This window comes from Microtus ochrogaster, unplaced genomic scaffold (genome assembly GCF_000317375.1).
Source record: "Microtus ochrogaster isolate Prairie Vole_2 unplaced genomic scaffold, MicOch1.0 UNK69, whole genome shotgun sequence".
NCBI classification, from domain to species: domain Eukaryota; kingdom Metazoa; phylum Chordata; class Mammalia; order Rodentia; family Cricetidae; genus Microtus; species Microtus ochrogaster.
The window spans coordinates 368,866-382,972 of record NW_004949167.1 but is presented as its reverse complement, the minus strand read 5'-3'; the positions used below and the strand labels follow the sequence as shown (position 1 = coordinate 382,972).

Here is a 14,107-nt window from a genome sequence, read left to right as displayed (position 1 = left end):
AGCCAGGTGGTGGTGGCTAGTACCTTTAATCTCAGTACTGGAGAGTCACACGCCTTTAACCCTACACTAGGGAGGTAAAAACAGGAAGGGATATGGCTGGGCACAGAAAGGAGTGTAAGATGGGACGAGACAGGATGTCAGGCCAGTCTCTCTGAGAATTCCTGGAAAATAGGTTCTTGCCCGCTTTGGTCTGAGGACTTGGTAGAGGTAAGAAGTCTCTCTAGAGGCTGGCTCCTTTACTTCTCTGACCTTTCAGCATTTACCCTGATATCTGACTCCAGGTTTTTAAGACCAATTAGAACTCATGCGACAGTAGCTTTCGCTTCTGTGAAAACCCGTGGAAAGCCTGCTCACTAGCCATGGCTTCCTTCAGCTTGCCATATAAAAGTCTCTAAGGCAGCAGCAGTTCTCCACCTGTGGGTCTCAATCCCTTGGGATGGGGTGGGCCAAACGACCGTTCCACGGGCGTCTACTGTCAGATACTTACACTACAATTCATAAAAGTAGCAATAAAATAATTTTTTGGAGACAGTGTTTCTCTGTGTAGCCTGTCTTGGAATTTGCTCTGTAGACCAGGCTGGCCTTGAAATCAGAGATCTGCCTGCCTCTGCTTCCCAAGTACTGGAATTAAAGGCGTGCATCACCATTGCCCAACACAATGAAGTAATTTTATGGTGGAGGGGGGGTCACCACACATAAGGAACTGTATTAAAGGGTTGCAGTTAGGAAGGTTGAGAACCACTGCCCTAAGGGTTAAGAACTGAGCTGGAGAAAACGGGTGGAAACTCAGAGTGAATGCTGGGTGAGGGGCAGGGTGGTGCAGGTGCTAGATATGGAGCCTCTGGAGCAAAAAACAATTCTTGGGCTACCATTCAGAGGTGGTACTGCCAAGAACTGGGTGTAATGCCTAGAAAGCCTGATGAGGGCCAGGGCTTTTAGAATGAAGATACTTTTTAAAAACTATTTATTGGGCCAGGCGGTGCTGGTGCAAACCCTTAATCCCATCGCTCAGGAGGCAGAGGAAGGTGGAGGTCAAGCAGGGGCAAGTGCTTTGAGGTCAAGGCCAGCCTGGTCTACAGAGAGTTCTAAGACAGCCAGGGCTATAGAGAGAAACACTGTCTCAGAAAACAAACAAAAAACTGTTCATTATTATTTGTACGTGTGTTTGTACCTTTATGTGGGTTCCAGGGATGGAATTCAGGTTACCAGGCTTGAGAACCATGGGCCTTTGCTGGCTGACCCTCTTGCTAGCCTTATTTCAGTTCTTTGTTGAGAGAGGATCTTATGTAGGCTGGTCTAAGCTGGCCTCAAAATCACCTGAGGATGACTTAACTTTGATCCTCCTGCCTCCACCTCGAGTGCTAGGTTACAGATACGTGTTCACAGGCTGGGCCTCAGACGGAAGATACGTCACAGACTAGGCTTGGTTGTCTTCAGAGGACCCACTGGACAGCTGCTTCCTGTCTGTGAACTTGGCATACAAGACCCAGACCACGGTATCTACTTCATTCTGTTGCTCTCGCTAGACTTACTCCACGATCCACAAACTCACACTGTTATTCTATACCTGGAACCCATATGCCAGGAACCTGGACTGTTCACCCTGCCTTTGGAAGTCTTTCTATTTTTTTCTAGTGCAGGCCTTGAACCCAGGGCCTTGTGCATGCGAGGCAAGCGCTTTACCACTGAGCTACACCGACAGCCTGGAAATTCTTCTTTATTGAAAAATAAATACAGAGTCAAACAGGTAGGTCAGCCAACATCTGTAGTTTGGGGGCCAAAAGGAAGGGGTCAGGCTTGTTCAGGACTCAGATCTCCATGAGCTGGTCATTTCCCACAATCACCTCGTTCATTCGTTTAGCTAAGGAAACAAAGAGAAAAGGTTTTCATTGAGCTGGCAGCAAAGATATTATTTCAGCTGGGCGGTGGTGGCGCAGCCTTTAATCCCAGCAATCGGGAGGCAGAGGCAGGCGAATCTCTGTGAGTCTGAGGCCAACCTGGTCTAAAGAGAGAGAGAATTCCAGGACAGGCTCCAAAGCCTGCCTTCTGAACTGGCTAGCCAACAAATGTGGGGATCTTCCTATCTCTGCCCCCTCAGTACTGGGATTAGCGATGACTGTCACTATTCTCAGCTTTTATATGAGTGCTGGGGACTTGAAATCAGGTCCTGACACTTGCACAGAGAGCACTGTATTCACTGAGCCATCTCTGTAGCCCCTCTAAGTAACACGCTTCATGTACTATAATGATAGTTAGGAATTTACTGTTTTATTTTGAGACAGGGTCTGATCTAGAATACATTAGCAGAGGAAAATGGCTTGCAATCCTAATCTCCCTAGGTTTGCTTTCCAAGTGTGTGTTACCATGTCTGGCTAGAATTCATTCATTAAATTAAACTAATTTCAGAGCCTGGTAACCACAAAATCCAGGAGAGGCATCAATCAGATCTCTTGGAACTAAAGTTATACAGGCAGTTGTGAGCTGCCACATGGGTGTTTGGAACTGAATCTAGGTCCTCTGCAAAATGGCAAGTGTTGTCAGACAGTGGTACTGCAGGACTTTACTCCAAGCAGGCAGATCTCTGAGTTCAAGGCCAGCCTGGACTACAGAGCTAGTTCCAGGACAACCAGAGCTACACAGAGAAACCCTGTCTCAAAGGACAGGAGGAAAAAAAAAAAAAAAGAAGTGTTAAACTATAAGGCCATCTCTCTAGTTTCTACTTTATTTTATTTTTGGAAACAGGATTTCACTATGTAGCCCTGGGTAGCTTAGCAGTCACTATTTGGATCAGGCTGGCCTCAAACTCACAGAGATCTGCCTGTTCCTGCTGCCTGAGTGATGGAAGTAACCACCATGTCCAAATACTTAAAAAAATAGATTTTTTTTTTTCAAACAGGCTATTTGCAATTGCTCTTGGCTGCTCACCAGAACTTGATGGTAAGACCCTGCGGCTGAAAGCCCTGCACATTTTGGTCACAGGACAAGGAAAAGTCACGCTGTCCCTGACCAGGAACCTTTCTCCCTGATGTCTAGCTTCCATGGTGCGAGAAGGTGCTGTGTGGGCTGCTAGGAGAAAAGTCATCCACAGCCTTACTTAGCTGTGAGTCTTGTGAACTACAGATAAGCACATGGGTGCAGTAGTGGCACAGACGCTATGATTCGCACCAGTCGGTCTTTCTCCAAGCTGTGCAGCACAGTAAACTAACAGCACAGCTTGGAGCCCCATTTCTAAGCAGCTGAGAGTGGCTCTAGAGGGTATGCCCTCTAACCCTTTGCCAGGCCACAAATCTAGGGGACTGCCTTCCTTAAAAACTGGGCCAGGTTTCCTCCCTCGGAGTTCCTCCTACTCTTGGCAGTTCTTTCTTACTTTTTCATAATAAATTTATGCTTGCTCTGCTTAAAACAAACAACGCACACACAAAACAAGTCAGATGAGTGCTCATGGTCTTTAGGAGGCCAGAGCACATTCCAGAGCCTATGTTGCATTACTGGCTACCTCTGTCATGTCCAAAAGCAAATAGAAGATATTGCTGTGAATTTGGACATTGTTATATTTTCAATTTTTGACAGTACAGTATAGTTGCACATATATATGAGTAAACTTATTTATAAGCTATATTCCTAGAAATAGGCCTAAATTAAACTTGTAAAAACTCGATAATGCTATCAGCTACTCTCCAAAGATCACTATAAGTTTGTTTTCCCCTGCAGTATAACCATGAGCCTGTTTCTGACATCTTGCCCACTAAGCATTCTCTGTGCTAAGGTGACAGATAGCAGCTTCCACGACTCTTAGCTCGGGGTGTTGTTTACCTTTGGCTTCAATCCTCTGACCACTTCCAATCAAACAGTTCTTGACGTCTGCGCCCTTCTCAATCACCGCATTGTTGCAGATGACGCTGCCATGGATGTTGCTTCTGGAACACAGGAGCCAACACAGCAATCACGTTAGGGTGCCCAGGGCTTCACCAGCAAACCACTGCCTGGAAGCTCAGGCTTCTCTCTGGGCTGACAACTGCTGAGTCCTGTGGGTGGCTACACGTCTCTTATTATTGGATGGCAGAAAGGTGTTAGAGAATTTCAGAGTGGGACTACATTCATAATTATTTTTCAAGTCCTTACTTGACTTCTCCCCATCGTCTTCCTTTACTTTTTTTTTTTTTTTGCAGTGGAGACTGGATCTAGGCCTTTGTGCATGTTAGACAAGCTCTTTACCACTGAACTATGGGCCCTCCCCCCTTTTGAGACAGGGTCTCGCACAGTCCAGGCTGGCCTTGAACTCACTATGTAGCCAAGAATGATAGGGAACTCTTGATCCTCCTGCCTCTATCTACCAAGTGCTAGGATTATGGGTATATGTAAACACTGCAGCAACCAAGTTCATTTTACTTCCTAAAGTTTATTGCATTATTTATTTGGTGTGTAGGTAGGTGAAATGGGGTGTTACACATGTCACAGTGTAGCGGTCAGAGGCCAGCTTTAGAGATTGGTTCTCTCTTTCTACATTGTGGGATCTGGGTATCAAACTCTGGTCAGGTCTGGTGGAATGTGCTTTTGATCACTAGCCATCTTGCTGTTCCAAGTTCTTCTCATTTTGAGACAAGGTCTTGCTATGCATTCCAGGCTGGCCCCAGACATCCAAATACTAGATCATAGGTATATGCTGTCATACCTAGCTTGATTTTATATACACACACACACACACACACACACACACACACACACACACACACATATATCCATGCACACACACACACACACACACTCATACACACACACACGATAGGGTCTCATTATGTAGCTCTGGCTGTCCTGGAACTCACTATGTAGACCAGGCTGGCTTCAAACTCACAGAGATCCACCTGCCTCTGCCTACCAAGTGCTTGGATTAAAGGGGTGTGCTACTATGCTAGGCTCCTAGCTTGACTTTAGGTACCCAGGATCTTGATCAAATTCTCCTTGGTGGAAGGGTGGAATCTGAGGCTGGTCTGTAGGCTTGCACACCAAGTCTTCTTACCTAGGATCATATGACAAATGTCATTGGGGCTCAGAAATAAAGAATCTTTCTGGTTGGGCATAGTGGAACATACCTAATGCCAGAACTGCATTAGTAATGAGTGCTGGGATTAAAGGTATGCAACACCACTCCCCTGCTCCACTCTTATTTTTTTTTTTAATTTTCTTTGGGAGGGGGTATGTGGAGGTCAGAAGACAACTTGAGGGAGCCAGTTCTTTTTCTACTGCGCAGGTCAGCAGGCTTGATGACAGAAGCTCTTGCCTACTGAGCTGTCTTGGTGGCTTTCTCTGTCTATCTATCTATCTATCTATCTATCTATCTATCTATCTATCTATCTATCTATCTATCTATTGTATGTGTATGTATCTGTCTGTCTGTCTGTCTGTCTGTCTGTCTGTCTGTCTGTCTATATCTATCGTGTGTGTGTTGGCAGTGCTAGAAATTGAACTCAGGGCCTCATACATGGTAGATAAACACTCTGCCACTGAAATACATTCCCTATCACAAAAATGGGTATTTCAAAAGCCAGTTCACGGCAGGCCAAGGATAGTGGCTTGGGCCTGTTATCCCAGCTACTCAGGAGGCTAAACCAGGACAAGTTCAGGGCCTTCTTCAGGCATACAGTGAGATAAAGCCCTGTCTGGACAGTTAAGACCCTATCAGAATAAAAAGGGGGTGGCTTGGGCAGCACGACCTGTAGAGCACTTGCTTAGCTTGTGGAAATCCCTGGGCTCAGTCCCGCTGCCACCCTCCTGCAAGCCAAACAAACAAAAAGCTCTGTTCCAGAAAGGCTGCTTTGTTCCACACCACTAGAAGGCTGCTGGAGGCCCAAACACATGCTCAGACGCAGCACTGGCTCCTGCTGTTGATTTGAATTTAGAAACTAGCTCTGTCTCCTGAAGACTGTGAGGTGGGGGAAGTCTTTAAAATAAAAACTGCTATCATCAAGAGTATGTGCATGGTACGCACTGTGCCAGCCGAGTGTTGAGACCTGGCTCTTTTACTGTGGACCCCAGGGACTGCGCTCAGGCTCTCGGGCTGGCCCAGCAACACTTCTGACCTGCTGAGCTGTCTCACCAGCCGGAAAAGGTCTTAGATTTTTTAATTGGGAAATTTAACTTAAAAATTTAAAATTTAATATATAGCCCTGGCTGTCCTGGAACTTGCTATGTAGACCAGGCAGACCGCACACTCAAGAGATTCACCAAGCGCGGGTATTACAGGTATGCCTCACGCCTGATGGCAAACCATCACCAACATTCTCTACACATTTATGCCAGGTACTACGCTACACACATTACAGCAATGAGTTTTTACGAACCACCTGGGCAGGGCCAGTGAAATGGTTCAGTGGGTAAAGGCACCTGCTGTGCAAACCTGGAGAACTGAGTTCAAGACTCAGAACCCTTTTAAGGGTGAAAGAGCTGCTTCCAGAAAGTTGTCCTCTGACCTCTGTACGTCATGATATATGCCCCCACCCCAACCCCATCTCCACTATTCACACAGCACACACAATAATAAAAGTTATTTTGCCGGGCGGTGGTGGCACATGCCTTTAATCCCAGCACACTGGAGACAGAGACAGGCAGATCTCTGTGAGTTTGAGGTCAGCTTGCTCTACAGAGCTAGTTCCAGGACATCCAGGGTTGTTACACATAGAAATCTTGTCTTCAAAGACAAAACAAAACAAAATTATGGGCAACACGAAGAAACGAGAACATCTTTTGTCTTGGCCTCCATCAATGTTTTTGGTAGGTCCAGGATGAGAAAATTATGTATTTATTTAGAGAAAACATTTCTAGGTGATTCTCTGACTATTAATTTTATCTGATATAAAAATGGCACCCAAATTTTACAGATGAAATAAGATTTAGAGAATTTAAACCATTTATTCCAAACCATGTAACTGCTAAACAGCATATTCAAATCCAGTTCTGCCTGATACTAGAACCCATATTCTTTTTTTTTTTTTTTAATGAGATGTTTCTCTTTGTAATAGCTGTCCTCAAATTTACAGAGATCATACTGCCTCTACTTCCCGAATGCTGGGATTAAAGGTGTGTACCACCACTGCCTGGAGGTATCAAGATGATTTAAACTGCCCTATTCATGCAAGGGTGAACTTTCAAAGGGAACAGCCCACACCATGAAGAAGTGCTGATGCCACAGGCAGGATGTTGGGCAGGATTCTCTACACAACAGCCAGTCCTTGGTACAGCTCAGAAGTCTAGGGATGCAGCTCATTCATGGAAGGTGTTAGAATTTTGACCTGGAGCCAGAATTCAGAACAGTCTACAGTCACCTGCGCAAGAATGAGCACCCAAAGCACAAGGTGCTCTCTCAGCACATAGAGAGCTTTACTGTTTCAGATGGCCGACCAGAGGCAGACAGGAAACGGGCTATCTGTGCTATCTCCATTCTTAGGGAAGGTTAACGCCTATTCTAGGCTGAAGCATCTCTGTGGGTGGTATGAATGGGACAAGTATTAGTGTGCTTTTTGGCAGTCTTGGGGTACATTCAGTGGGTGTTCCACGAGGTACAATCCAGAACTTTGCAACTTGTCCAAATTGCGAAGCATTAGAGTCAGCAGTTATGGTAGCTACATATCCTCCAGGAAATCCCCTACAGAGGGTAACAAGGAAGGTGCAGACTGCCTTATATACATGGGTCGAGAGGCAGAGCAAGGCCCACTTAGCCAAAGCAAAGCCCAGTGTCCTGAAGTAGTAGCAACGTTTGTTTCCTATTAGTGGTTAAGACCTTAAAGTGTGCTCTGGAGCTAGGCTAGAGGTGGGCAGACAGTCAGCAGGACACATGAAGCTGTGAACGAGGATTCCTGGAAAAAGCCGTGGGGTTGACTGGTTAGAGCTCAGTGATGTCGAGAGGCTGGAACGTTGTAGGTCTGGAGCCTAATTACAAGTTATTTTGGGCTGTCTTTAGTTCTTGCCCACCGCTGTGTTGAACCTATCGTCCGGTGACTAACAGATGAAACTTGTGAAACGCATTAACTCAATAAACCTGAGATTCCAGCAAAGGGCTAAGGAGGCTGTTTGGTAGCATCTAATGCCAGTGCAGAGTTCTCCTGGTCTTGCTGTAACCCACCTACCTCATGTAGCCACTAATGTATTGGGAAGGTGTTTGATTTATGCCTTTCTTTGTTCTGTTACTTTTTTTAAATTTTTTTGGTTTTTCGAGACAGGGTTTCTCTGTGGCTTTGAAGCCTGTCCTGGAACTAGCTCTTGTAGACCAGGCTGGTCTCGAACTCACAGAGATCCGCCTGCCTCTGCCTCCCGAGTGCTGGGATTAGAGGCGTGCGCCACCATCACCCGGCTCTTTGTTCTGTTACTATAGAAAGTTTACAGGATTGTAACCTCATTGGAATGTGTTTATTGGGGAGACCTAAATCTATGTTACTAGGGCCATGGCCACTCATATTTGGCTCCAAAATAAGTCACATCTTTGTTCCTTTGAGTGAGAGCTGTTCCTTTCGTTGACAAAGCCATAATTAAAGACTACTAACTGGCTACACTGGAATCTGGGCGTGGGTGGGAACCATCAATGGAAGGAAGTGGCTGGAACGGAGGTCAGATTTCCAAAACAACCCACGGCTGCTCTCCGTTTGTTTAGCAGTCTAGCCGGGTCTGCAGGAGCCTCCTCACTGATCATCTTACCTAATTTAAATGGAGCTTCTGAGACGCACTAGTTACTGTGTAGAGACTAGATACAACCGGGAAAAGGAGGCTGGCTGATGGCTCTGCTCACCGAGGCTCTGCTCAGTGGCTCCCTGAAGACTTGAGGTGAACTCTGGCTACGAAGCTTTTTTTCTGACCATTTGTTTCAGCAGCTCTTCACTTTCATTGCAGATACCACAAACTGCCTTTAATCCTAGTATGGGGGCACAGGCAAACAGATCTTTGCAAGTTCAAGGCCAGCTAGGACTACAAAGTGAAACCCTGTCTCAAAACAAAAATAAAGCCTAAAACAAAAACCCACCAAAAAAACCAAGACTTCAGACCCACCAAAGGCAGAGTGTGATCCACTGCAGAGTGTGAGCCACGGGCCCATCCTCAGAGCACAATATACACACTATATATTTTATGTATCTTTGGTGTATTTAAATATCTAGTAAACTCTTTTCCTCTCTCCCTCTTCCTTCCCACCCCCTCTTTTCCCGGCTTCAAAGTCACAGAGATCCACCTGCTTCTGCTTCCCAAGAGCTGGAACTGAAGCTGTGCTCCACTAGACATGAACTAGCACAGTCAGCCCATGGATGTTACACACAAGCTCTACCATGAACTACACCTCCAGCCCAACGATCAGGAATTTCCCTAGAAGTATATGTATTTATCTGCTCATGATGGAGGGGATGGAGAGGTAGGACTATATCAACCTCTCTTAAGTGGCCAATTCTCAGCCAGACTGTGTTTCCTGCCTGTGCACCGAAAAGGTAATTTCTCATAACCCCAGAAGAGAACTGGGCCTAGCACCAGAGCTGGTTTCTGCATCTAGTGCTGGCTCTCAACCTGGCCCTAGGGTCTGTGCTGTGCTAATTCTCTCCAGGGTTCTCTAAGAAGCCACTCGGTGATGGCTGAGACTAATGGAGACTTGGTCCTTCATTCTTGGTGGGCTCACATTTGAAACCAACATGAAAGCCTGGGAAAGTACTATGCTGCTTTGGCAGGTGTGCCACCCTGTACCTACTGCGTCACACTACATAAGGAAGAAGTCCTGACTGGTGACACAGGGTGCCTCTTAGTTCTCCATCCTTTCCTGGTTTTAAGTCTTTCTTCAGTGTGGGGATCTAGGGTGTGCATGTGTGTGTGTGTATTAGGAGACCCAGGTCTCATGTAGCACAGGTTGGCCTCAAATTTGCTATGTAACTGTACCTTGAGGTCCCAAGTGCAGGGATTACTGGTGTGTGCCACTATGCCTGACCAGAACTGGAGAACAATGAGATAGCAAAAATGCTTGCTTAATATGAACAGAGCTCTGAATTCAACTTACAGTACCAATATACACAGACTTCCTTTAGTTCATTTCAGGAAGGAAAAGAACACATACACAAACACACTCTTGTGTGTATACATCCGCACATGTGTGAAAGAGTGTACGGGTGAGCATGCACTTTTGGAGACCAGTGGTTGACTTCAGGCATCTTCTGCAGTTACTCCCTACCTTATTATTCTACATTTATCTAGTTCGTGTGTACCGTGGTGGGTGTGTAGGACAGAGGAGCTGGCTCTCTGCTTTTACCACGCCAGTTCGAGGGATCAAATTCAGGTTGCCAGGCTTGGTAGCAAGCTATCTTACCAGCCGTTCATCTATTTTTTTTGAGATAGGATCTCTATTTGAACCTGGAGCCTACCAACTTTGCTAAACTAGGCAGTCAGCAAGTCCCAGGGATCCTTCCTGTTTCCATCTCCTCAGACTAGAATTTTAGCTACGTACCGCCATGACCAGCTTTCTAAAAGGTGTGCTGGGTGCACACCTTTAATCGCAGCACTGGGAGGCCGAGACAAGCGGATCTCTGTGAATTTGAGGCCAGCCTGGTTTACAGAGCGAGTTCCAGGGGCAGGCTCCAAAGCTACAGAGAAACTCTGCCCTGAAACCTCCTCTCCCCCCAAGAAAGGGGAAAAAAGTATCTTATTTTTATTTATGTGTGTATGTGCCCCACAAGTGAGAAGGTAGCTGAGGAGCCAGATGAGGGTGTTATATTCCCTGCAGTTGGAGTTACAGGTGGATGTGAGCTACCTGACATGGATGCTGGATATGGGGGCAGGGGATGGTAGGTGGCACAATGTTTTGGATTTGACCCCCGGTGTCATATAAATCAGGTATGAGGGCACATACCTGTAATCTCATACAAAAGGAAAAAAGAAAGTGAGTATTTTCTTTTCTTTCTTTTGGAGACAGAAATTCATGGATCTCAGATAGGCCTTAAACACTTTTTCCTGCCTATTTAGGGTTGTTTTTTCCTTGAGACAGTGTCTCATTATATACTGTCTTGGAACTCACTATACACAGTGAGTTCAAGGACAGCCAGGCTACAGAGAAACACTGTCCTGGAAAAAAAAAAAGGAAAAGAGAAGACAGGGGCAGGTGGGATGCCTCAGAGGTTAGGAGCTCACACTACTATTGTAGAGCTCCTACACCAAACACCAAAACTGGATCGTTCAAAACCACCTGGAACTCCAGTCCTGGGGATCAGATGCTCGCTACTGGACTTTTGCTATAGACATCAAACAACAAACCAGCTCAGGGATGGCTCAGCAACTAAGTGCATATGCTGCTCCTTCAGAGGACGGCAGTTTGACTCCCAGGACCCACACCAGGTGCTCACAGCAGTGTGTAACTTTAGCTGCAGAGGATCTGACTCCTTGGGTACCTATATTCAAATGTATACACATACACACACAAACACACACCTAAATGAAACAAGAACTGGGTCAGGATGGTACATGTCCACAATGCTAAAATTTGTGAGGTAGAAGTAGAATGATTAGGAGTTCAAAGGCATCCTCCCTACACACTAAATTCAAGGTCAGACTGGGCTATCTCTGACGAGACTCCAGAACAAAAAAGATACTGCCCTGTGGAGAAGTCTTAGCCTAGCAAGTGTAAGGCCTTAGGTTCAATCCCTATTGCCACAACAAAAGTAGGTGGAATGGGAGTAAAGAAGAGAGAAACAAGGATTTGGTGTGTGGCCAGTCAGCTGGAGCTGTGCTCAAGGTAATGATTAGAATGAGAAACAGGAACAGCTTGTTTGGCCTTGAGGGCTAACTTGGTTAAGCATCGACAGCACGGAAAACCCAGGTAAAACTTGATTTCTAGCTTGCTTAAGCTGAAGATGGGATTGGAGCCTGCTTTGATGTCATCCACTTTATATTAAGAGACAATCAGATGTAGTTGAGGAGGATAAAGAGACAGACAACAAATGAAAGCCTTGACTATTATAGGCTGTTTTTTGAGATTTATTTATATTTTATATAAAGCCGTATCTGCATCACACCAGTATGCCAAAAGAGGGCACCAGATCTTATTACAGATGGTTGTGAGCTACCATGTGGTTGCTGGGAATTGAACTCAGGACCTCTAGAGCCAAAGCTCTTAACCAGTGAGCTCTCTCTGGCTGGCCCTGACAATTAAGTTTTGACTAGACTTTTAAAATTATTACATTTTAATTTATTTGTTTGTTGTGTGTGAGTGTGCCATTATCCAGTCCCCTCTACCTTTTTTCTCTCCAATGGATCTGTGTCTACATTTATGTGTATGAGTGTGGGCATGTGTGTGTAGAGGTCAGAGGACAGCATGGATTCAGGCTAGCTGGCGTGTGAGACTCTGAGGATTTATTCCTGCGTCTGCTCTGAATCCTGCTGAAGGAGCACTGGGTTACAGACAGGCATGGGCTATCGTGTCCTACTCACACGGGCTCTAGGATCTGAACTCAGCTTCCCCAGCTTCCGCAGCAGCGTTTCACCCTGTGCATCTGCCCAGCCTTCACTAGCGTTTGATTCCTGACTGTCAGCCGTCACGGAGTGGCAGAAAACGAAGATAAGCAGGAATTTTCTGAGAACAGTCTTACCTATCGACACCTCCCCAAGGTGTAGATATTGGCATCTCCCAAGCCCTGAGGACCTTGGGCAGGGAGCTAACCCACTGTCCACAAGATTGACATGTCTGAATTTTAATTGCCCTTTTCAAGTTTATCATAGGTAAACTAAGTGACCCCAAAATAATGGGGAAATCTTCATATGGGTCGAAAGATATCGGATCTTATCATCAGGTGCTAATTTGTAGGACTGCGTGATCTCTCACTACCTTTAGCTTAGACTGGCTCTGAACTTAGTGATTCTCCTGCCTCAGCCTTCAAAGTGCTGAGATTATAGGCATGTGCCATCTTATTCCTATTATTATTATTATTTTAGGTTTTTCAAGACAGGGTTTCTCTGTAGCTTTGGAGCCTATCCTGGAACTAGCTCTTGTAGACCAGGCTGGCTTTGAACTCACAGAGATCCGCCTGCCTCTGCCTCACAAGTGCTGGGATTAAAGGTGTGCGCCACCACCGCCCAGCTATTACTATTATTATTATTACTATTATTATTATTATGCAGACAGACTCTTATTTTGTAACCTTGGCTGGCCTGGAACTTGCTACGTAGAACTGGCTGCCCTCAAACTCAGAAATCCACCTGCCTTACTGTCTTGTGGGTGCTAGATTCAAACTGGGGCCCCCTGGAAGAGTAACCAGTGCCTTAACTGCCAAGTGATCTTTCCAGCTGCTCCCTATCCCCTTTAACTTAGATTCTGGGGATCAAACTTATGTCCTCCTGCTCTGAGGGCAAGCTCTTTACTAAGGTCCACTCCCAGCCCAGTCAGTCACTCTGAACTGTAAAAGGAACTGTTTTCTCCGGGGGTTAGGAGTTGGGTGTGGCGGTACAGGACTTTTGGGGCAATTGAAGGAAAGCTGAACCTAGGATTCAGGGCCAGCTGGCCCCATTTCAAGATAAACAAACAGTCAACGAGCTCCCACCCCACATATTCAGCCCAATGAAGTGTTTGCACACCTCCCCCCCTCATTCTTTGCTAACAGTGTAGTCCAGGCTGGCTTCTGACTATGGATCCTCCTTTCTCTGCCTTTCCAATGCTGAGAATCTGCTACCATGATGAGTCAGCTCAGTGATTTTGCTTTTGCAGCCTGTGAAGGAGCCACATGCCTTCAATCCCACGACTTGGGAGACAGAGGCAGGAGGATCGCTGTGAATTCAAGGTCAGCCTGGTCTACAGAGTGAGTTCCAGGACAACCAGATCTATGTAGAGAGACCCTGTCTCATAAAAGAAAAGAAAGCAAAAGAGACAACCTCTCAGGGTGGGATGGCGCATGCCTTCAATCCCAGGACTTGGGAGGCAGATACAGGTGAATCTCTGGTTCCAGAGTGAGTTCCAGGACAGTCAGGACAACCAGGACTACACAGAGAAACCCTGTCTTAAAAACACAAAAACAAATGCTCTTGTCGTTTGATAGGGCATCTCTTGGGTATATTCCCAGGAGTGGTATTGCTGGGTCCAGGGGTAGGTTGATCCCGAATTTCCTGA

General features: G+C 46.0%; 1 protein-coding gene across 1 annotated transcript in view; it reads right to left on the bottom strand.

The window, feature by feature from the left end:
• Positions 1 to 1,699: 1,699 nt before the first annotated feature.
• The window catches only part of Eif2b3 (eukaryotic translation initiation factor 2B subunit gamma), a 62,790-nt gene continuing 50,382 nt past the window's right edge, over positions 1,700 to 14,107 (bottom strand). The window contains exons 11-12 of the mRNA XM_005370030.3: positions 3,814 to 3,917; positions 1,700 to 1,861 (exon numbers count right to left, since the gene is read on the bottom strand). Of these exons, the coding sequence (XP_005370087.1) occupies positions 1,809 to 1,861; positions 3,814 to 3,917 (157 nt within the window). The 3' untranslated portion in view covers positions 1,700 to 1,808. The remainder of the gene's footprint in view (positions 1,862 to 3,813; positions 3,918 to 14,107) is intronic.